The following is a 24,695-nucleotide window of genomic DNA, read 5'->3' as shown; positions in this document are numbered from 1 at the left end:
CCATGGTTTGTGGGTTCAAGCCCTATGTTGGACTCTATGCTGACAACTCAAGAGCCTGGAGCCCACTTCAGATTCTGTATCTCCCTCTCTCTCTGCCCCTCCCCCACTCGCTCGCGAGTGTGCTCTCTCTCTCTCTCTCTCTCTCTCTCAAAATTAAATAAAACACTAAAAAAAAAAAATTAAAAAAGAAAAAAAAATGCATACTATTGGGACCTACCCAGACCTACTAAAAAAAAAAGAGTCTGCATTTTAACAAGGTGCCCAGGTGATTTCCTATGTGTATGAAAGTTGGAGAAGCACTACTTTACATTGGGCTTCAGTTAGGAAGAAAAGAAAAAAAGACTTAAAGGAATTTGTTGTCAGGAAAGAGGACAACAGCCTTGCTAGGGATGTAGTGTGTAACTTTTTATAAAAAATATCAAAACACTTTAATGAGTATTATATAATTTGCCTTAGCTTAAAAAAAAAAAAAAAAACGTAGCTGAAGCATAAGAAATGAAATGGTTTATCCAGACTACAGTGTCACATAGTGGATCCTAGAGCCAATTTCAAAATTATAAGTCAATAAATTCAAGTACAATGCTTAAAGCGCTTGAGTAGGATTATTTCAGTGGGGATTGAATATAAATCTGGTATACAGCATTTTAATAATACACTACTAAGCCCTTGCATACTTTTTTTTTTGTCTACAGCTGATTGCTGTTGAAGAAATCAGAAACTGAGGGATAAATGAATTTGATTCTCTCAACTGAGTTATACCATTTGGAAGGACAAGGTGGGGATAATACAACTTACTGTGGCATCAAATGTTCTCTTTAGTGTGAGCAGTTCAAAAATGACACAGCCTACTGCCCAGATATCAGACTTGAAATTGTATTTTACTCCTTGGCAGAGCTCTGGAGACATGTAATATGGCGTTCCCACAAGCTGGAAAACAAAGAGTAACTTCATTTTTGAGAGAACTATATTAATATTTCAACAACTAAAGTAAATTTCCCACAACCTAGTGATAACACCTATGAAACATTCACTAGTATATCCCAAAATGTTTTTTATGAGATGATGCCACTATGGAGAGAAATTTTCTTTCACATCAAATTTCTTGGACCAATGATAAAGGGCAAAGACACTGTGGTATTTGGGAGGTACAACGGTGATTCCTCGATCACAGAGGCTTTAGGCCCACTGAAGACTTCATACAGATAAAGACACAGTAAAAGCTCACCAATGGAAAAAATCCAAAGAACTGGCAGTGGGGAGAAGATAACTGAATAAAGGGGTCAAAGTTCTAACTAAAATGCATAGTAGTGAAACTCTGTAAATAACTCAATTTGACATCTGCAATACCAACACAGCTAGTGAATTTCTTTCAAATTTAAAAAAGATCTTCTGCCTTGAAGAATGGGTTTGGAGTCTGGCTATAGCCAGACTCTGGCTATCACCTGAGTCTGGGTGACTCAGTCGGTTGAGCGTCTGACTCTTGATTTTGGCTTGGGTCATGATCCCAGGGTAGTGGGACTGAGCCCTGCCTCAGGCTCTGTGTTGAGCATAGAGCCTGCTTAAGATATTCTCTCTCTCTCCTCCTCTGTCCCTCTATCCTGTTCTCTAAAAAAGAATGGGTTTGGAAATAAAAATGTCCTGAATGGCGACTGTGCCAATGTACCCCAGAAGTTCTAATAAAACTGATAGCCATGTTTATTTTTCTTAATATGAAATTTATTGTCAAATTGGTTTCCATACAACACCCAGTGCTCATCCCAACAGGTGCCCCCCTCAGTGCCCATCAGCTCCTTTCCCCTCCCTCCCACCCCCCATCAACCCTCAGTTTATTCTCACATTTTAAGAGTCTCTTATGGTTTGCCTCCCTCCCTCCCTAACTTTTTCCCCCCCTTTCCCTCCCCCATGGTCTTCTGTGAAGTTCCTCAGGATCCATATAAGAGTGAAAACATATGGAATCTGTCTTTCTGTATGACTTATTTCACTTAGCATAACACTTTCCTGTTCCATCCACGTTGCTACAAAAGGCCATATTTCATTCTTTCTCATTGCCAAGTAGTATTCCATTGTGTATATAAACCACAATTTCTTTATCCATTCATCAGTTGATGGACATTTAGGCTCTTTCCATAGTTTGGCTATTGTTGAAAGTGCTGCTATAAACATGGGGTACAAGTGCCCCTATGCATCAGCAATCCTGTATCCCTTGGGTAAATTCCTAGTAGTGCTATTGCTGGGTCATAGGGTAGATCTATTTTGAATTTTTTGAGGAAGCTCCACACTGTTTTCCAGAGTGTGATAGCCATGTTTAATCAGCAAAGCCAGTAATTTTTAGATGACTTATATGGCATTTATAAATTTTCCTATCATTCTTTCTTTACACTTGTTAAAAAAAAAGTCAAGTTTTGGTTTTACCAGAATACTATTGATGAGAAAAACTCATATAAGGACACGATTGTTTCCTCTGAAGCAGAGACTCCCAACCTTGGCTATCAGCGCCCTTGGATGGCTCTAAATTGCTTATAGGCATATCTTGACATTATCAAAAAAAACATCAACAGGACAAAATTCATTTAATTAACTCACATTTTCAAGTTCAAGGACAGGGCAGTATGAAACCAGAAGAGTAATAACTGGGTTTTATAATTCCTAAAAAAATGAAATCACTGTCCTTAAAAATCAACGCATGTCTACTCTTCACCAATGGTCTTTCTTTAAAAAAATTTTTTTTAATGTTTATTTTTGAGACAGAATGTGAGCGGGGGTAGGGCAGAGAGAGAGGGAGATACAGAATCTGAAGCAGGCTCCAGGCTCTGAGCTGTCAGCACTGAGCTCAGCTCTGAGCCGTCTGAGCCGAAGTCGGATGCTTAACTGACTGAGCCACCCAGGCGCCCTACCAATGGTCTTTCTAAGTAAGGATCAGGGAAGAAGGGAGCCCTGCAGTTAAGACTATGTATGATATTAAGATCAGACTGTTCTCTGGGCATCAGCCTTTATTTGTAATATCAGGCTTCTGAACCAGAAAAATTCAGAGGAAACACAAAAAGAGATGTCTAACATCCTAAGCTCAAATATTAAATAAGAGATAAACTGAAATCCACTAAAGATCCTAGGCTGGAAAAAATGATAGAGCATTTTTCTGTTTTTAGAAAAGTCTCCTGGTCAGTGTTAGAAAGGGCTATGAGGTCAGAGCTGTGATGTGGACAATGACTCTTGAAAGAACATCTCAGCATGTAAATGCCTGTTAGCAAGCCCAGGAAAAAACACTCCTGAAGACTTGCTTTATAAGTATCGAGAACTTGCAAGAATACTGAGAAAAGTGTGTGAGATTTAGAGTGTACACTATCTCATGATATTGGAAAGGAAAAGAAAAGAAAAAGTATGACAAAGGCAATACATACTTACCGTCTCAGCCATGGAATACTCAGAATTCAGTTTCTTTGCTAGGCCATAATCTCCAAGTTTTATCAGGTTTGCCTTGGTCAGAAAAATATTTAATGTCTTTATATCTCTGGAAAAAAAAGATACCACGTATTTATTATTTACCATATATTACCATATATTTTGCTTCAGCCCCAACGCTGCCCAGAATTAGTACAGAATAAAATGTGTGGTTACCCCTGCTCAGACTGTTACAGGATCCAAAACAGTGGTCCCCACTTTCACACATACTTTAACATTGAAAAGGGAATTTGAGGGACTAGAGGCAGAGAATTAACTTCATTCTCCGGGGCTTCACAGCACAGGCATGTCTCCCACACCATGGAGGACGTTAGGAAAATTGAGGGCTGGATGGAAAATATAGTGCCCCAGGTAATCCTGTAATTCCTGTAAAGTGCACTGCCTCTTCAACTACCATTTATGCCTTGAACTGGTTGGTGTTAAAGTTTCAAATCTGTTAAGGCAAGGGAAGAGGCTGCGCATCTCAGCAGCAACATGATTCGGCTGTAGAGATCACCTAAATAAAATCACTGGCTATTTTTCTAAAGATGAATTGATCCTATGCAACACAAATAAACTGCCTGGTTCACACTCTGGCTTCCTTAAAAAGGGAAAAAAACAGAAAAATGTTCTTTTTTTTTTTTTTTTTTTAAGTTTATTTATTTATTTTGAGACAGAGAAAGAGAGAACACACACATGTGCAAACAGGGGAGGGGCAGAGAGAGAGGGAAAGAATCCTAAGCGGGTTCTGTGCCTCCAGAGCAGAGCCCGACACGGGGCATGATCTCACAAATTGTGAGATTATGACCCAAGCCAAAATCAAGAGTCAGTGCATGGCGCCTAGATGGCCCAGTTGGTTAAGTGTCTGACTCTTGGCTCAGGTTCAAGCCCCACATTGGGGGGCTCTGTGCTGACAGTGTAGAGCCTACTTGGGATTCTCTCTCTCCTTCTATCCCTGCCCCTTCCCCACTTGTGCATGTACTCTCTCTTAAAATAAATAAACTTAAAAAAAAAAAAAACTTAAAAAAAAAAGTCAGCGCTTAATTGACTAAGCCACCCAGGCACCCCACAACAATACTCTTCGTAACTTTTGAAAAGAAAATGCAAGTGTAGCCATTCAATAACTATTGAGAAACACATATTAACTGAATGAACAAACCAACAAAAAGAGAAATACAGTACTGGTGGATCAACATTCATCTCTAGCAATGATCAATGACTTACTTCAGAAGGGTATAATGTGGAAATGTTTTTCTAACAGTTCTTTCCTATAGCTAGAAATGAATAGAAAGATGTTTTCCCTCCTCAAATCTGGTAAAACTGTGTAATTATACAAAACAAACAAACAAAATATTTTTGGGGGCGAGGAGGGGCAGAGAGAGAGGGCGACAGAGGATCCAAAGTGGGCTCTGCACTGATAGCAGTGAGCCCAATGCGGGGCTCAAACTCACGAACTGTGAGATTATGATGAGCTACCCAGGCACCCCAACAGCTTTTTATTTAAATTAAGACTCCATTATAAAATTAAAAACACTTGCCAATTATTATTGCTCACAGGGAACACTTAGTGGGAATTCCAACCAATCTAATACCACTCCTCTCAGTGGCTTCTAGACTTTACTGATGAATTAATGAATTGAACTCTAAAGTATCTGTTAAAGTAGTGACTGACTAGTACTTAGCTATTGAAGAGATTCTTCCTAGATCATAAACATAGTTTAACTGCAGGAAGTGAAGGTAACACGCCTCATTACTCACTCTTTCCTTCCTAAATTATATTAACGGAAAAGCCTTGACAGCTTAATCAAGAAAATAATAGTGCTGACGGGAGGCACATCCAAGGTGGGGGTCAGATTGGTGGGGAGGACTGCATCCCGTATTCTTTTACTCATACCTATGAAGGATTCCAGCTTTATGGATACAGCTCACTGCTGAAACAATCTGAAATAGGTACCACACCACCATCTGCAGAAAAAAAATGAATTATATTTGGACTGGAAATAAGAAAAATTCCATAAAGACACACACTAAAACAAAACAAAGGAAGCTACAACCAGAGGTTATGATTCAACATGACCTTACATCTCTTGCTTGGAGGTTGAGTAGACAAAGAAAAGTGGTAGGGGTAAAAATAAAAAACAGGTCATCATAAAACAGTTCCAATGTCATTATAAAATATAATATGGTGAAGCAGAGTTGTGGAAAGAAATCCAAGAAGAATGCAAAGGTACAGAAAACTGGGCATACCAGTATGCAGTAATAGAACCAGGAAAGAAAGCCCATAGAGAATCATGATGTGGAGGTAAACCGTTTAGGAAGCAGCTATAGACAGCTTCCTTGTTAGAGGTTTCCTTTCTCATGAATATCAACCAGGGCCTGGAGGGAGTCTGAACAAAAGGAAAAAAACGCTCTTCATTGTTGGAAGAGGAAATACAGAACTAGAATACAAGAATCACAGCATTACAATTCTAGCTTCCTTCCACAGAAATATGAATTACCTCTTCCTCAAACAACTTGTCCTTCTGGCGAAGGATTTTGTCATACAGGTTCCCTCCTGCAATTAAAGGAGAGGCAGGTTTGAATTGCTTAATAAAGATCAAAGCTTGACTTCTATATCTACCAGGGTTTTAACAGGTGACCCAAAGAAATGAAGGATTCTACTTCCTTTCCAAAGGAAACCCCTTCTTCTCTCTTGGCTCTTTACAAAACTCTTCCATCCCTCAAGTACTGTATCTAAAGTAATTTTAAAAGGCTCCCCTAAAAAATGAGGCTCAATACAAAAATGGGAAGTATGACATTTTTAGAAAAGAATAAAGGCCATTTCTATATTATCCCAATTAGCAAAATACCTTGAATGTCTTCATATCAGAAGACTTTCTTTTTTAGAACTCCTTTTAAAGGAATCTGCAATATTTTTGTAACAACTCTCTGAAGTGTGACTACTAGAACACTGGGTACCTGTGATGCAATGTTTTGTACATACAGGTGTATCTCATCGACAACTTCCTTTCTATTGCATACTGAAAAGGTTTCCCATAATTTACGGTACACCTTAGATTGTTTCCAGTCCTTACTCCCTTTGCTAACTCCTTCCTGTGGAATAAGTCTGAATTTGCTTCTCCCTTTCCTTTATCAAGTAACAGACTGCAAATGATCAGGGTTCATTTTACTTCCTACCTGCAACTATAACTTAGGCCTTAGCCCGGGCTCTGTTTCACAACTTCTTTTCCCCTGCAATTTAGTAACTTGTCACTTCAACAAATCTACCACCGTTCTAGTCCCTCCTAACCACAAAGGAAGTTACTACTTGTGGCTTCTGCTACTTTAGAAATATCTAATACAATCTTCTACATTTAGGGTTGATCAGAACCAGGAACAACCGTGGTGCACAAGAGTCAAGACAAAAAGTTAGAATTCTAGGAGCTTTCTCTTTGAGATTTAAGTGAAGAATATGCTGGGACTTCTTTAGCATAGCTAAAGCTTCTTTAGGGTAGCTTAAGAAAGGGCTTTGAGGGTTCTTCTATGTAATAAGGATAAGAGCTAGGACAGCACGTATGAAAGATTTGCTGCACACCAAGTACTATGCTAGGGGCTTTACATATTCGTTTAATACAACACCCTAGGAGACAGGTACTGTTTATTAATAAACTCATATTAAGGTGAGGAAGCTGAGGCACAGAGAAGTTTCTTGTGCAAATTTACAAAGTTAAGAAGCAGTGGAGCTTGGGAAATGGGTTTAGAGTCTATTTTCTTAGCAAATGAGCTATACACACTGCTATCTTATAAGCAAAATGGTCCAAAGTAATCAAAGACCAGATATATTAAAGCCATCCTTTACTATCTGTCATTTTCATTCACCTGTGATCTTTGAATCACTCTTCAAAAGGACAGTTTTGACTGAGTCAGTATTAATAAATGTCCCTTATAAGATTTCATTAAATATACCAAGGAGTGCCAAGCTACACTGTTTCTAGTGCCTAACTAGATGTCTAACATTAATGCCTAACTAATGTTAATTCATTAGAAAAAACCTTGAAGAGTGAATGTAAAATTCAACTGAATTAATAATTTGAAAATGGAACTATAAGCATAATAGAGAATTTGAGCATGCAGTATGCAGTATTCCTTCCCTTATTTTGTAAATCACTTCAAAATTCTCCAGGGTCTGAACTTATTTCTCTTAAACTCTAGAAATCCATTTAAAATTGTTTTTTTGTTTTTGTTTTTGTTTTTCAAAGTAGGCTTCACGCCCAGTGCCAGAGCCCAATGTGAGGCTTAAACTCACAACCCCGAGATCAAGACCTGAGCTGAGATCAAGAGTCAGATGCTCAACTGACCGAATCACCCAGGCAGCCCTCCATTTGAAGTTTTTCACCAATGCATATACCTTATTTTCCTCTCCCCCTCAAGGTAAGTACAAGCACAATAATGTCTTGCCAGAGGAGGTCCCACTGAAGTCTACCTTACCATTACAATATTCCAGCTCAATCAGCAGAGTCGTATTGTCCATGAAATGATTGTAGTAGGCAATAATGTTGTCATGCTGCAGCAGCGCCAGAATAACAATCTCATTCAAGGCATCACGACGCTCCTTCTCTGACAGTCGGGTTAAATCAACTTCCTTCCACACAACCAACGAGTCATCCTACAACACAGTAATAGAGGTATCGTGCTTTCCTCTTGCCTGGCAGAGAATGAATCCACACCCGGATCTCTAAGCCTAGAAAGAAAACTTCCTAGATGGGCACAGACGGACTCCTTTTATTTTTTCCTTTAGACAAAACAGGAACAGAATTTTAAGATTCTTCATAAAATTAAGCTTTACAATTTACTGCAGGACTAGGGAAAGCAAAGCACTAAGATGCTATTACATTGTGGCCACATTTAAATTTGCATGATGTCAGTTCCAGATAAAAAATAGGAGATATAGATCTCAAAGATCCTACTGAAGGGCATCATGACAAACTGCTAGTCATAAGCATTGTAGTAGGGCTACAATACTGGAGAAATGGAGAACTGGAGAGACTGGTTATCTATAGCTGACCAGAGTTTCTTATAAAATGGAAACATTACACTTACCTCTAATTTTATAAATTTAGATTTCTCTAGTGATTTCTGTTTATGTTTTCTGGATAGGAATAAGTCATGCCTAAGGGTTCAGAGTTCACTTTCCTCACCTGCCCTATTTTGCAACTCTGTATCTCCTATAACTTTTTTTTTTTTTAATTTTTTTTTTCAACGTTTTTTATTTATTTTTGGGACAGAGAGAGACAGAGCATGAACGGGGGAGGGGCAGAGAGAGAGGGAGACACAGAATCTGAAGCAGGCTCCAGGCTCCGAGCCGTCAGCCCAGAGCCTGACGCGGGGCTCGAACTCACGGACCGCGAGATCGTGACCTGGCTGAAGTCGGACGCTTAACCGACTGCGCCACCCAGGCGCCCCTGTATCTCCTATAACTTTTATGTATCACATGTTTCCCTCTATCTGCGACAACTCACCTTCAGCTCCCAATACCCACTTCCTTTTATAACACCCAAATTCTTTCCGGATACTGCTTCTTAGCCCAGAAGCATCCACACCTACATCACTCTCCCTATCCTTTAGAATGATTCAGCTAAGCCTTTTAAACTTCTGGGGGGGAGATATCCTGATAAACTTTCTACTGTGCATGTATTCAGTGCGACCGTTCCCTTTAGAACTCAGACACTAAAATGATATTTGTCCGTCCTTTTTCATTTATATACACATACAACTTAAATGCTATTTGTTTACTAACAGGGCTAACTTGTCTTCCCATCGAAATAGAAGCTTCTTGGGGGAAACGGCTGCTTCTAATCAAACCTTTGTACATTCAGACCTAATAAACATTTGGCCAGATGGCTAATGTTGTGCCATTTTTTGAGAAATGTAATCAAATTTAAATAAACCAACCTCAGTAATCAAGTTCAACATGATGGAAAGGCATGGATAAGGAGATGTGAAACTCTGTTCTAGCCCAAGATTTACTTCTAATTTAAGTGTCAAGTCCTTTAAATATACCGTCTTAGTTTCTTTAACTTAGTTTAACAGAAATAGTAATGTTCATCTCCTCTTTCTCATATTTTGAGTACAAATAAAAGCAGAATACTAACAGTAACCCTAACATCATACATTAATGCGGCATTAGGATAAAAAAGAACACTTGAAAATTTTCTCTTGCAACCACCCCTTTCCTCCATCTTTTAGCCTTAAAACTATGCTAGTTTGGAACACACCCCAGAACTGCAGATGGTGTACTGATGGATGAATCATCATCATCATCATCATCATCATCATCACCTATAGTCTTCAAGTTTAAGACTTTAGTGATCAAATACAATTGATGGTTAGTTTTTGGAAGCAGAGTCACCACTACAGGGTTTTTAATATCACTATACATTTTGAACTTGGTGGTCAGTGATCTAGGAATCTCTTCAAAAGATGTGTATATATGCAATGGGGGGGGGGGGGGGGGTTATGTTCACATTAAGTTCTCAAAGGTCTCTTTGCCTCTCGCCACCCGAGAGGCTTAGAATATACCAAAAAGGTATTTCCCATGCATAAACACTGCGGGATAAACATTGATGAAGACAGCAATGACCCTCTCAGTGACGTTCTAGAAAAATCTCCAATTAAATGTTCATACCTGAGCTTAAAGATAACGGCAAAGACAGCCGAGTTGCCACTGATTGTGGGAATTCTGAAGCTACGCCCCTCCTCTCCACCCCGACCCTGGAGAGCTACACTGCATGAGGAAGGAAGTTTTGACAACACTTCACATTCGTATGCCATTTTTAATTTACAGTTTGCAAAAAGTACCTTCGTTCGATTCTCAAAGTAAGCGTAAAAAAATAAAGATTATTTTTGAAGGTAGTTATCATTAATCCCAATTTACAGATGGGTAAGCTAAGGCTCAGAGAAAGTTCAATGACTTGCTCCCTTCCCCGGGTTCGACAGAAACGCCCAGTTAGCAAAAACAGCGATCTGACGGATTCCCGGTGCCGGTGAGCCGGAGACTGGAGAAGACCCTGAGACACACACCCCGCCTGCGGCTGCGCAAACCTAAGCGAGCACAAGGCGCAAGCCGCAGGCAAAGCGGGGAACCGGTCGGGGCTGGGACGGCCGGAGCCAGGGGCCGCTACCTCGGTGCGGCGGTACAGCGTGGCCTCCCCAAAGGCGCCGCGGCCCAGGACGCGGATGGGGATGTAGTGCAGCTCCTCCTGCTCCGCCGCGCCGCCGCCGGCTCGCGGCCCCGGACCAGCACTGGGCCCCGGGCCCGAGTCCCCGCCACCCCCGGACTCGCTCCCAAAGTCCGAGTTGATGGAATCGCAGTGTCGCTCGTACTCGCCCAGCACCGACATGGCGGCGGCCGCGGAACCGGCCTGCGTGTCCCCGGCGGCGCTGACCGCGCTGAGCCTCTCTCGCTTCAGACGCCGGCGCGCGGCTCCGTCAGCCCCGCAACCCCGCGAGGCTCCATGGTGGCTCCTTCCCCCCTGACCCGGAAACAGTTCCTGGTGCTTCCGGCCCGGCGGGCTTTTCTCCGCCTGCGCTGGCCCACTTGCTTAGCCCGGCGGCCTCGGCTTCCCTCCCTCCCTCCCGGGCGGGCCGGGCTTGGCGGGCGCTGGTGGGGACGCCGTGGGACCGAAGGGCTCCAGACACGGCAGGGGATCACCGACGGGTCTGTAGACCACTTCCCCGATCCCTGGCCGGGTCCCCAGACAGCTTCGAGGTCCGGAGGTCGCCCAGTCACCTCTTGGCGCCAGGCCTATCTCAAGGGCAAGTGATTCCACGTTGGACAGTGCTCTTTGTTTAGGGAGATATTAAAGATACTATAGTAAGCGGAAATATTTACTGCCTGTCATCTCAGTAGGTGGGCCCAGTTACTTCTCCCAGAACCCCCACTAGGTTCCCCCTGTTCTGTACTACTCCAAAAATATTTTAAATCAACTCTCCTGACACTCTTTTTCCAGATTTAACATTCTCCTTGCGTCTGTCTTTCCAAATCTCTGACCGTCTGATCTCATGCAGCATTCTTCGAGCAGTGAGGTGTCAATGTATTTAAGGGTGGGAAATCTACAATAAGATGCTCCTTACCCTTAAGTCACTAGGAGAACTGTAATACAGTAAAAAAAAAAAAAAAAAAAAAAGATCCCAACAGTTATGGACCTTGGGCAACTTTACGTTACCAAAGTTTTTTAAAATCTGTAAAGCTTGTAGGAATATGACCTACCTCACAGAGATAAGTTAATTTTTTATTGTGTTATGTTCCTGACACTACGCTAAAGGTTTTCTTATGTCATCCCACTTAATCCTTATATTATTCTTATTCTAAATAAAGAACTGAGATACAGAGGTTAAGTAACCTGCTCATTGTTACACAGCTAGTAAGGGGAGCCCAGAGTCAAACCCAGCACTCTGGATCCACATCTTTGAGAGAGCACAATGTTTTGGGTGTTGTGGCTGGAGGCCAGGGTGTGTGTGGGGTAGAAGCAAGAGAATACCGGGCCTCAACTGTTGAGTTTGCCTTTCCTGTGGGCAATGAAAAATTATGTGAGATTTTTTTTTTTAATTTTTTTTTCAACGTTTTTAATTTTTATTTTTGGGACAGAGAGAGACAGAGCATGAACGGGGGAGGGGCAGAGAGAGAGGGAGACACAGAATCGGAAACAGGCTCCAGGCTCCGAGCCATCAGCCCAGAGCCTGACGCGGGGCTCGAACTCACGGACCGCGAGATCGTGACCTGGCTGAAGTCGGACGCTTAACCGACTGCGCCACCCAGGCGCCCCGTGTGAGATTTTTTAAGCAGGGGAGTATATGATTAGTGACCGTATGTCCTAATTTGCTGGGGAAGTCCCAATTTATGCCTCCTCCCCTCCCCACCTCCCCCCTCCAGCATAACAAATAGAGCTTTATTTTGCTCAAGTGCCCAGTTTGGACAATAAACTATACTACGATCACCTTACATAAGACCAAAGATGTATCTTACAAATAACTCCAATGACAATGTGGAGGACAAAGACTGGAGGCAGGGAGACTAGATAGGAGGCAATTTAATAGTCTAAGAAAAGAAAAGGCACTGAAGTATTTACCAGTGTGAGTGGAGAGGGTTCCAGATTTGAGAAGTCCATTTGAGGAACATTTAGAACTTTGTGATCAATCGAAATGTGGTTGATGAGGTAAATTTCAGTGGAAGAAATTCACTTCCTGATTTTTAATGAGGTGGGTAGTGATAGCAAGGAGAGGATAAAGAAAATTGGTAAAATGGGATAGAGGAGTTGTGAAGGATGAGTTCACATTCCTCTGACCTCTGTACGGTTCATCAATGTCCCTTTCATTTATGTATGTATGTATGTGTTTAAGAGAGAGAGTGTGGTTGAGCATATGAGTGGCGGAGGGGCAGAGAGAGCGAGCGAGAGATAAAATCCCAAGCCAGCTCGGCACTGTCAGGGCAGAACCCAGTGCAGAGCTCGAATCTACAAAAGTGAGATCATGACCTGAACCAAAGTCAAGAGCTGGGACGCTTAACCAACTGAGCCATCCAGGCGCCTACACTGTGTGTGATGTCCTACACTCTGCATAACATTCCACATTGGGTCTGAGTAAGAGTACAAAGAGACTTCTGTCTCCCTTGATCTGGATCCAATACTTCTTTTTCGTATGCTAGTCTTCATAATGATGGTCTGCTTATGTCATACTTGTACTTTAAGCCTCTTTTTCACATCCAAAGCAATCCAGAGTAACACAGCTCTCCCAGTAGATCACATCACTTCTTTGTAAAATACTGATGCTTGTTATGTTTACTTTATTGTCTATCTCCATTCATTAGAACCTTAGCTCCACAAGAGTCTGGATTTTGTACTCTTGTTTACAGCTGTATATCAACACTTAGAAAAGTGCTTGATATTCTAGGGTTAAAATTTATTTGATAAATGAGTATCAGGTCGTTATTATCTCCTATGTATAGAACATTTCTTTTTAACCTAAACGCAGGCCTGATAACTCCTGTCATGTTTTATTTTGATGGCTTTCATTCCAGGATGCCAGATTATAGATATTTTTAAAATTTTCAGTTAATTCATGCAACAAACACTGAGTACCAATTTATGCCAGGTGCTGAGTTACAACAGAAAACAAAATAAACATGGTTCCTACTCTTATGGAGCTTACAGTCCATATAACAAACAACCAAGCAATTACAACTGTGTAAATGCTGTGGTTAAGTACAAGCTTCCAGAAAGGAATCCAGGAGGGGCATCTTTCCAAGAAAACTTGCTGGGTTAGTGAAGGCTTCCTGGAGGAATATCCAAAATTCAGTGACAGGTGAACAAAGTAGGGAGATTATTCTGGATAGACGCCATTCCATTTACCTTCTATTCATCACAAGGCACTTGGAGGATACATACTGCTTCTTATTTGAGTTTATTCCAGAGCTTGGCTCAGCACATTAAACAAAATATATGTTCAATGTGGTTTTTTTTAGTGTTTTTATTTTTATTTTTTGGTTAAAGGAATGAAAAAAACAATGACTTAAAAAGCAAATAGGTTTCACCAAAGCTTAAAAATTTATTTTTCTGGGGGCCCCTGGGTGGCTTAGTTGGTTAACTGTCTTGACTCTTGGTTTTGGCTCAGGTCATGATCTCACAGTTTGTGGGTTTGAGAGAGAGAGAGAACCTGTGTTGGGCTTTGTACTCACAGTGCAGGGCCAGCTTGGGATTCTGTCTCCCTCTCTCTGCCCCTCCCTTGCTCGTGCCCTCTTTCTCAAAAATAAACAGACAAAAGAAATTTATTTTTCTGGCATCTTCGCCATGAGGAATGACAGTTTTCTGTAGCTTGGTTAACCTGATAGTGTAATTTGTTCTAGTTATAATGCATAGATTAAGCTTAACAAATGTCCTGTTAGAGAATACAGAACAGAAATACTCATGCTCAGTTCTTCATTACACTGGATATAAATGAAACTAAACATCTGGCCTTTGAATATTCTAAAGTCCAGAAACACTGAACATTGTAAACGTGTAACTAATTTTAAAGTGCCTTTGGTAAAAATGGACATTTCCAGGTTTTATTTTAACAATACAATGCTATATAGCAGATGTTCCTGGTTGTTAACGGCAGACTCCTGGGGCCACAGAATCACTGTAAAAATTAAAGAATCTACCAAAGTGCCAAGCAAACTCTATCCCTTCACTTTCCAGTTTGGTAGACTCTAGCTACATGCAGCTATTGAACACCTGAATTGTGGTTAGTCTGAATGGAGATGTGCTATAGCTGTAAAATGCACACTGGGTTTCAAAGACTATATGGGGGGATAGAAGCAAAATACTCATTAATCTTTTTTCTATTGACTACATGTTGAAATGCTATTTTGGATATATTAAATATACTAAAACTAATTTCGCCTGTTTCTTATTGTGGCACTGGAAAATTTAAAACTACACACAGGGTTTATGTTATGTGGGATACCACTACAACAGACTGAATAGTCTGCACAACACATACTACCATTTAACAAGTATGTGATACTGTTGAGACTATTAAGTTCATTTAAAAGTTTTGAATTCAGGGGCAACTGGGTAGCTCAGTTGGTTGAGTGCCTGGCTCTTGGTTTTGGCTCAGGTCATGATCTCATGGTTCGTGGGTTTGAGCCCCAAATTGGGCTTGTGCTGGCAGTGTGGAGCCTGCTAGGAATATATATTCTCTCTCTCTCTCTCTCTCTCTCTCTCTCTCTCCCCTCTCTCCCCCACCCTTTGCTCCCGCCCCCCCACCCCCAGCTTGCACTCTCTCTCAAAATAAATTTTAAAAAGTTTCAAATTCATTTATGTTTATGTTCTCCAAAAGTAAATCATCAGTGAAGAATAAGACATTTTTGATATTAAAATAGTTACACTCAAAATTGGGAATCACTACTTTATAGACTATAGATTCACTGACAAATTTATTACCTGTTTTTGGGTGGAATAGAGGCAGAGGGAAAATAAGATGCCAGCTAGTGAATGTGCAAAGCACTTTAGGCTAACCTCTTGGAAAGAAGCTTTATGAAAAATGTTCAAATGTAAGTAAAAAGAAGGAGAAAATGGCCTTTACCTCATGGGTTGGATTTTGCACAGATGTGATGGGCAAAAATGCAAGTCCTAAAAGGTTATAAATTGGAAGGGGTGTTTTCAGAATAGAGGGCAAAAGAGAAGACACTCTGTAGGAATAATTCCAGTAACAGTTTCCAAAAGAGAGAAGGTACAGAAAATGCTTGACTTAGAGAACCCTATTTTGCCTATCTGAAGATGTGTATTATTGTTATGTTTATAATTTTTTTTTTAATGTTTATTTTTTTTTGAGACAGAGACAGAGCATGAGCAGAGGAGGGGCAGAGAGAGAGAGGGAAACACAGACTCCAAAGCAGGCTCCAGGCTCTGCGCTGTCAGCACAGAGCCCGATGCAGGGCTCGAACTCATGAGCTGTGAGATCATGACCTGAGCCGAAGTCAGACACCCAACCAACTGGGCTGCCCAGGTGCCCCTATTATTGTTACATTTATATACATATTATATATAGCTTACATATTTATATATAAAATATAATAAAATTTTATTAGCTCAAATAAACTTTTTCCATCTGCAGTAAATTACATGCAAGTTCTTCTCTAATTCATCACAGATAATTTGCCATACTTTAAAACTGAAGAATATGGAAGAATTATTGTCAATTCAGACAGAGATACTGAACAGAAAAATACACCTAAAATGTTTTCTGCTAGCGTTTATTTGAGAAAATGTACACAAAAATCCCCAATCCAAACTTACAAGTAAATCTGTAGAAATCCCACACACCTCTTTCCATTAAACAAACAGAAAAATGGCTTATGACAGGGGTTTATGACAATGGTATAACAATGCTTAAACTGTATTGTTCCTATGTATATTATATAGACTGTGTTAAATAGGCTCAAAATGGAGGAAAGCAGATAACATCCCCATTTTTAAAGCTGATTTGTTCTTGCACTAGGCTTTCATAAAATTAAGTAATTTTTACTTTTTCAATCAAATCAAAGTGTAATTATCCATGAACTTTAAACTGAAAGCACAATGTCCAAGTTGGTGTTTTTGGCATGAGTAAAAGGGAAGGACATGGAAAAAAAATCCGTTTCACAAAGTCACATTCGGGAACAAAAAGATCAGCAAAATAAAATATTCTCCTCACCTATCTTTTTGTCATTTTATCAGAGCAAAAGGATAATCAACTGAAGAACTTTCATTGCTTCTGAAAAAGGGGGAAGGCACCAGTCAGAAATACGAGAGTTTATTAGGCTAATGGTATAGAACAGAATTTGACCTTTACATGTCTAAGAATGGATTTGACCCACAAATTCGGTTATTCTCTTCCCTACTTGGATGTATCCTTTGTTGTCTAGTATATGTAATACCACATGTAGACTTTCTCAACATCTGCTCTCCTTATGGCGAAGATTTGGCTGCCAGGTTCTCAGAAGCTGTACCTATCCATTCCTACCAGCAGATGGCAATGTCGCACAAATTAATGAAAGAACCGCTCAGCCACACCAGAGGAATTCATACAGGGAGTCAAGGGGGGGGGGGGGGAAGGGCTTTGGGTTCACAGTAGCTGGAACATCAATAGAACAGCCTGAGATTTCAACAACATAATTCACTTCCTTTTCTACTTTTCTGCTTTATCCTGGTCACCACAGCAGTGTTCTCTGTTAATTCTAACACTGCTTCTTAACTGCAAGTGCTATGCCCTAAGTCCTGTAATTCTTACCACTGTGATTAGACAAGCCCTAGAACAGTAGGGGTTGAAAAAGAAATTATAGAAAGGACAAACTCCCCAAGGCGCCTGGGTAGCTCAGTTGGTTGAGTGACCGGCTTCGGCTCAGGTCATGATCTCACGGCTCGTGAGTTCGAGCCCCATATCAGGCTCTGTGCTGACAGCTCGGAGCCTGCTTTGGATTCTGTGTCTCCCTCTCTCTGCCCCTAACCCACTCGCATTCTGTCTCTGTCTCTCTCAAAAATAAATAAACATTAAAAAAAAAAATTAAAAAAAAAAAAAAAAAAGGACAAACTCCCACCCACTTTCTAGGGTGGAGTAGAGACATTTTCAAGTGGTAGTATTTTTCGTGACTGTTTACAAACAGTCATTTGTATCCATGCCTTCACTTACTTATATTAGTATTGGCCTTTAGGCACCTTATATTCCAACAGTGATTCTTGGCTTTGCTTTCACAACATGCATTTTCAAGTATTTATTCATAATCCTCCCAGGTAGGTGTGTGTGTGTGTGTGTGTGTGTGTGTGTGTGTGTGTGTGTTTATACCTCGTATGTCTTAATTTGTTAGATAGAACACATAAGGACAGGAACTAAGTCAGTGACTGGGCATGTAAGAAGAGTTGGTAAATTTTACTTGTATTTTCCTTGGTAGAAGTTAAAAATTCAAGCAACCACGCTCTGTCAGTAAAGCATGCGACTCTTGATCTCGGGGTTGTAAGTTCAAGACTCACCCATGTTGGGTATAGAGATTACTTAAAAAAAAAAACAAAAATCTAAAAAAAAATTCAAGCAACCACATATCTGACAGGATTTGTATCTAGGATGTATACGGAACTCTCAAAACTTAATGTAGAAAGAACAATCTAATTAGAAAATGGGCAAAAAGGACATGAATAGGTATTTCATTGAGGAAAATAGATGGCAAATAAGCACATGAAAAGATGTTCGACATCATTTGCCGTTAGGAAAATGCAAATCAAAACCATAATGAGGTATTACTACACGCACCTATTAGAATGACTACAATAAAAATAACGGTAATAGCAAATACTGGTGAAGATTTGGAGAAAATGGATTGGTCACACATTGCTGGTGGGAAGGTAAAATGGCAGTCACTCTGGAAAAAGAGTAGGATGGTTTCTTACAAAAATAAACACGTGCTTACCATACTGCCCTCTTGGGCACTTATCCCAGAGAAATGAGTATTTATGTTCACATGAAATCCTGTACATGAAAGTTCACAGCAGCTTTATTAGAAATGGCCAAAACCTGACAACAACCCCAGTGTCCTTCAGTGGGGGGATGGTTAAACAAACTGTGGTACATCCATACCGTGGAATACTACTGAGCAATAAAAAGGAGCAAGCTACTGGTAACATGCAACAACTTGGATGGATTTCAAGGAAATTATGCTGAGTTCAAAAAGCCAATCTCAGAAGGCTACATGCTATATGATTGCATTTATAAAATGTTCTTGAAATGACAAAATTAGAGACGGAGAACAGATCAGTGGTTGCCAGAAGGTGGGGCTCTGGGGTAAGGAAGGGAGGTGGCCATGGTTATAAAAGGGTAGTAGTACAAAGGATACGAGAGTTGGACTAGGTTCTGCATCTTGCAGTGGTGATCACACAAATCTCTACCTGACAAAACTGCATAGAACTAAACACACGTAAATACACGAAAAAGGTTCAGGCAGGTAAGCTCAAATATTTTAATTCTCTAAAACAATGTCTTCTTTAAGAGTTATCTACAGTTCAAAGCTCCTCTCTATGAGGTGTCCCATCGATCACCCTTTTAAGAGACATAAAAATTATGAAAGGGTATCACCAGAAGCTACCTACACATTTCAGCTAAGGGTCAAGAGAAAGTTAAGTGTGTTTTCACACAGAAATCCAAAGAGGATGATCAATGAAACAAGTTCAACATGGTCATACATACCTTGGTGAAGGAACTAGAGTGGAAGCTCAAGCTGGTGAGCAAGTAGGAAAAGGAAAGAAAACATGGTTCAAACATAGCACATGAGGAAACCCAGTACAAATGCTGGCTTTGGCATTAGCTAGGTAACCCCTATTTTTTGTCATAGGTGACTCTAATAATAGTCCTATTGTTGCAAAACCAGTCCAAATCCTACGAAGTTAAAAAGAAGTCCCTCATTGACTTAATTGGGTGTAGGTGGTAACCCATGTCCCCCCACACCAAAAGAGATCAGTTCTGGCAAGAAAGCTCCAATGTGCCTTGATGGTGCTGTCAGTAGGATGCCTTAGGCGAGGCACATCCCAGGGATGTTCAGCTGGCTGAGATACAGGTGGGAGGACACTGGGCTTTATTACTCAATCAACTTCTTGGCCTTGAAAAAGCGACGCAGGTAGAAGACCTGCCAGGTGGCTAGTCCAATGAGGCAGAACATTGAAAAGATGCTGAAGTACAGGACCCGAGTATTTGTTGACTCTAAAAAAACAGAAATGTTACAAGTGTAATGAAGTGAGGTTCAGCAGACTAAACAGTGGCCAGGGGGAAAAGGCAATTAATTAACTCCACTCAGTCCCTAGGCCAGGCAGTAGGATTCTGGATTGTTTTTCTTAAAATTTCACTGTTCTATATAGAAATGTTAAAAATCACAAAGATTAGCACTATCGGTTTGATACACAATAAGCTGAGAATACGGTTAACTGCGTATCACAGAAGAAATTTCTTTCCCCTTGAAAATCTAACCGAGCTCGTTTACCTTAAGAAGCAACAGCTCTGAAGTAAGTGATCATCCCATCAGCCCAGCCCTACCCCCATTTGGCAAAACCGAGAAAAGAGGTCTGGCGCCTTTATGAACAAACAAGAGCTGCCTCTCCCTCACCATTGGTATCTCGCATCTCCTCCTCTCGCTTCTTCATGTAGGCAAAGTCATTAACGATGGATTCTGAGAGGTCTTCTAGGCGTCGGAGCTCCACCTCTAAAGGTTTGAGTTTCTCAACCTTGGCAATCTGGAAAAGAAAGGAATTATGAACCCACTCCTTGAAAAATCCACTCTAGTCTAGAACACAAGGCAACAGAGGAGTTTTTTAAAAAAGTTTCACCAAGGAGCGCAGGGGTGACTCGGCTGGTTGAGTGTCTGACTTCGGCTCAGGTCAGGATCTCATGGTCTGTGAGTTCGAGCCCCACATCGGGTTCCACGCTGTCAGTGCAGAGCCCACTTCAGATCCTCTGTTCCCCCTCTCTGCCCCTCCCCTGCTCACTCTCTCTCAAAAATAAGCGAACATTGGGGCGCCTCGGTGGCGCAGTCGGTTGAGCGTCCGACTTCAGCCAGGTCACGATCTCGCGGTCCGTGAGTTCGAGCCCCGCGTCAGGCTCTGGGCTGATGGCTCGGAGCCTGGAGCCTGTTTCCGATTCTGTGTCTCCCTCTCTCTCTGCCCCTCCCCCGTTCATGCTCTGTCTCTCTCTGTCCCAAAAATAAATAAAAAACGTTGAAAAAAAAATTAAAAAAATAAGCGAACATTAATAAAATGGGTTCTGAATTTCCTTTAAACAAATAAAAAAACAAAAAGTTTCACCAAACTGGGGGTGCCCAGCTGGCTCACTCAGTCAGTGGAGCACATGACTCTCGATCTTGAGGTTGTGGGTTTGGACCCCACATTGGGTGTAGAGATTTTAAAAATAAAATCTTCAAAAACAAAAACTTAAAATCCCTTCTGTTATCACTGTAACATATTTCATTTTTTAAAGTTTGTTTATTTTTGAGAGAGGGAGAGAGGGAGAGAGAGACAGACAAGAGAGCACCTGCACAAGTGGGGTAGGGGTACAAGAGGGAAGAGAGAATCCCAGGCAGGCTCTGTACCATCAGTGCAGAACCCAATACAGGGCACAAACCCACAAACTGTGAGATCATGACCTGAGCCAAAACCAAGAGTCAGATGCTTAACTGACTAAGCCACCCAGGTGCCCCTAACATATTTTAAAATCTTTTGCCCTTCCCCACGAACTGTTTATGTGTTTCCATTTCAGACTTTTCTTTATACTTTAATTTTGATTAAAACCTCCTTAGAAGTTCTATCATATGGTAGGCTATCAATTAAAATATATCATTTTCGGGGCGCCTGGGTGGCACAGTCGGTTAAGCGTCCGACTTCAGCCAGGTCACAATCTCGCGGTCCGTGAGTTCGAGCCCCGCGTCAGGCTCTGGGCTGATGGCTCGGAGCCTGGAGCCTGCTTCCGATTCTGTGTCTCTCTCTCTCTCTGCCCCTCCCCCGTTCATGCTCTGTCTCTCTCTGTCCCAAAAATAAATAAAAAACGTTGAAAAAAAATAAAAAAAAAAATATATCATTTTCCTGAGATTCCTGATTTTAATAAAGCATTTTACTTTACCCTTCCACTCACGTCCAAGAAACCGTATTATCAGCATAGTAAGTGAGAGAGTCATGATATTAGATGTGATTTAATTTAAAAGACAACCATCCAAATTCCCAATAGGGAATGCACAGGAATGAGAGTATGTGTAACTATAACATGAAGATAATAACTCAAACTACAAAATTAGAGAATTCTGGTTTGCTCATTTAAATCCCAAAAGAGCTTTAAGGTTTATATCAGAGCTCCAGAGCCCAGATGACTCCTGGGTCTGCTACAAAAAAAATTACACTGCATCTTTGGTTTTTAGAATTACACAGCCAGTTATCAAAAGAAATCTCCAAGGACTTCCTTGTACGCTAAGGAATGAAGGATGTGAGAAATGAATTGTTTTCCTTTCTCAACCTAGACCACTGTGAAACCTCCAAGAGCATCTAGTAACTAAAGGCAGATACGATAAAAGAAAGGATTTCATTATTTTATTTGTTTTTTCCTATCAACCTTAGATTATGAATTGCTTTAAAATGGGGATACATCACCAGAGCTTTCCAGATCTTAAAACTCACATACCAGACCAGGGTGTACTTAAAATTTTCTTACATACAGAATTCTTCAAAATTTCTTTTCCTTGGGGCACCTGAGTGGCTCAGTCGGTTGGTTAAGTGTCTGATTCTCGATTTAAATTTTTTTTTTAACGTTTATTTATTTTTGAGACAGAGAGAGACAGAGCATGAACGGGGGAGGGTCAGAGAGAGAGGGAGACACAGAATCTGAAACAGGCTCCAGGCTCCGAGCTGTCAGCACAGAGCCCGACGCGGGGCTCGAACTCACAGACCGTGAGATCATGACCTGAGCCCAAGTCGGACGCTCCACCGACTGAGCCACCCAGGTGCCCCTGATTCTCAATTTAGGCTCAGGTCATGATCTCACAGTCTGTGAGCCCCATGTTGAGCTCTGTGCTGACAGTGCAGCGCCTGCTTGGGATTACCGCTCTCCACCCGCCTCTCTCTTACCCTCCCCCGCTTGCGTGTGTGCTCTCTCTACACAAACTTTAAATAAATAAATATTCTTTTCCTATATCTGCTTCTTTACTCTCTATCTACCATATGTTCTCTCTACAACTCCCTACTTTTTCTTCTCTTTTGTCCAATTCACTTTCTTTGTTCTTTTCCTGTTAACATTAACAGCAATTAACAAAGGATGAACAGGAAGAGTTTAAGGGTGTTCTTATGTTCTCTTTGCTAATCTAGATTCCTCACTGAATATTTTTTAAAATAAAACTAGAAGAGGGGAGGGCGGGTGATGGGTATTGAAGAGGGCATCTTTTGGGATGAGCACTAGGTGTTGTATGGAAACCAATCTGACAATAAATTTCATATATGAAATAAATAAAAATTAAAAAATAAAACTAGAAACTGCTGTTAAGATAGGGATACAAAAATTAGATTTATATTTAAAGTACATAAAATGCAATGAATTTGTAATGATGCACCTGTTTTCTTTCACTGGATTTATGTTTTCTTACATTTGTAAAATGTTGGTTAGTGTGACTGACAGCTACAAAACAGAATAACGCTAACGGACTACAACATTTAACTAAAGGTCAGTTAATGTATTCAGCAAACTCTCCTAGCTGAATGCCCAAATGCCAAGTTTTGCCATTAATCTAGAATATGTATCAGTTGATTGATCTCATATAGAGCCACAGAGCAAAGGAACTGAACTCCCCAGGAAAAAGATACCAATACAAGAGACATATCATAAGCTGAACTTCAGTCTGCTTACTTCCTGGTCTACACTTTCGCCTCCAAAGCTTCCTGAATGAGACAGAATAAAAGCAATGGCATGAAACTTCTTTAGCGATAAATGATACAAGGCTCTCTAAATGGAAACGTGCAAAAAGGAACTGGAAGTGAAACTATGGCTGTGCCTCTGCCAGCTGAAAGTATTATTTTAAAAAATTATTTGGAAGACAACTTCTAACCCTTCCTACCTTTTTTATTAAATGACAATAGGCCAAAAGCCTAAAACCTGAAAGACTATGATGGAATTAAAATACATTTGGTACTGAGGATGGCCTTTGTGCACTGTAGACCAAAAATCCTGCTCCCGATTCATTTCTGGTGTTCTGTTTACTTTTCAGTTGTATAAGCAATACATAAACATGTTCTCCTGCTAAAAATTTCAACCATTCAGAAGCAAAGGGAACAAAAACAAAAAGCCCACCTTCACAGCTAGCTCCCCAATTCCCACATCCACACATTGCTTCTCAGAGGTAACCATGGTTGTGGACTTGGTGTATATCTATCTAGACCTTGTTAGAAGATAACACACTATGCTTTTGCGTGCATATAAGTGTACACACAAACATGTAATTAAAAACATACTTATAAATGGGATCATACTGTACACGTTGCTCTATGGCTTGCTTTTTCTCATTTAGTAAGATCTTTCCAAAAACTTCAGCGCTTATATATCGGACAAAGGACTAGTATCCAAAATCTATAAAGAGCTCACCAAACTCCACACCCAAAAAACAAATAATCCAGTGAAGAATGGGGCAGAAACCATGAACAGACACTTCTCTAAAGAAGACATCCAGATGGCCAACAGGCACATGAAAAGATGCTCAACATCACTCCTCATCAGGGAAATACAAATCAAAACCACACTCAGGTATCACCTCACGCCAGTCAGAGTGGCCAAAATGAACAAATCAGGAGACTATAGATGCTGGAGAGGATGTGGAGAAACAGGAACCCTCTTGCACTGTTGGTGGGAATGCAAACTGGTGCAGCTGCTCTGGAAAACAGTGTGAAGGTTCCTCAAAAAGTTAAAAATAGACCTACCCTATGACCCAGCAATAGCACTGCTAGGAATTTACCCAAGGGATACAGGGGTGCTGATGCACAGGGGCACTTGTACCCCAATGTTTATAGCAGCACTCTCAACAATAGCCAAATTGTGGAAAAAGCCTAAATGTCCATCAACTGATGAATGGATAAAGTAATTGTGGTTTATATACACAATGGAGTACTACATGGCAATGAGAAAGAATGAAATATGGCCGTTTGTAGCAACGTGGATGGAACTGGAGAGTGTGATGCTAAGTGAAATAAGCCATACAG

The 24,695-nt window shown here is 40.8% G+C and overlaps 2 protein-coding genes across 2 annotated transcripts in view; both read right to left on the bottom strand.

The window, feature by feature from the left end:
- NEK9 (NIMA related kinase 9) overlaps nt 1–10,971 on the bottom strand; it is a 38,740-nt gene extending 27,769 nt beyond the window's left edge. Inside the window, exons 1-6 of the mRNA XM_049612460.1 lie at nt 10,599–10,971; nt 7,906–8,083; nt 5,937–5,992; nt 5,333–5,403; nt 3,403–3,508; nt 796–927 (exon numbers count right to left, since the gene is read on the bottom strand). Coding sequence (XP_049468417.1) covers nt 796–927; nt 3,403–3,508; nt 5,333–5,403; nt 5,937–5,992; nt 7,906–8,083; nt 10,599–10,817 — 762 coding nt within the window. The 5' untranslated portion in view covers nt 10,818–10,971. The remainder of the gene's footprint in view (nt 1–795; nt 928–3,402; nt 3,509–5,332; nt 5,404–5,936; nt 5,993–7,905; nt 8,084–10,598) is intronic.
- Nucleotides 10,972–16,194: 5,223 nt separating this feature from the next.
- TMED10 (transmembrane p24 trafficking protein 10) overlaps nt 16,195–24,695 on the bottom strand; it is a 41,709-nt gene continuing 33,208 nt past the window's right edge. Inside the window, exons 4-5 of the mRNA XM_049612459.1 lie at nt 20,081–20,207; nt 16,195–19,680 (exon numbers count right to left, since the gene is read on the bottom strand). Of these exons, the coding sequence (XP_049468416.1) occupies nt 19,559–19,680; nt 20,081–20,207 (249 nt within the window). The 3' untranslated portion in view covers nt 16,195–19,558. The remainder of the gene's footprint in view (nt 19,681–20,080; nt 20,208–24,695) is intronic.

Source organism: Panthera uncia (assembly GCF_023721935.1).
Source record: "Panthera uncia isolate 11264 chromosome B3 unlocalized genomic scaffold, Puncia_PCG_1.0 HiC_scaffold_1, whole genome shotgun sequence".
NCBI lineage: Eukaryota > Metazoa > Chordata > Mammalia > Carnivora > Felidae > Panthera > Panthera uncia.
The sequence above is the reverse complement of the archived record's forward strand: the minus strand, read 5'-3'. Positions and strand labels throughout refer to the sequence as shown.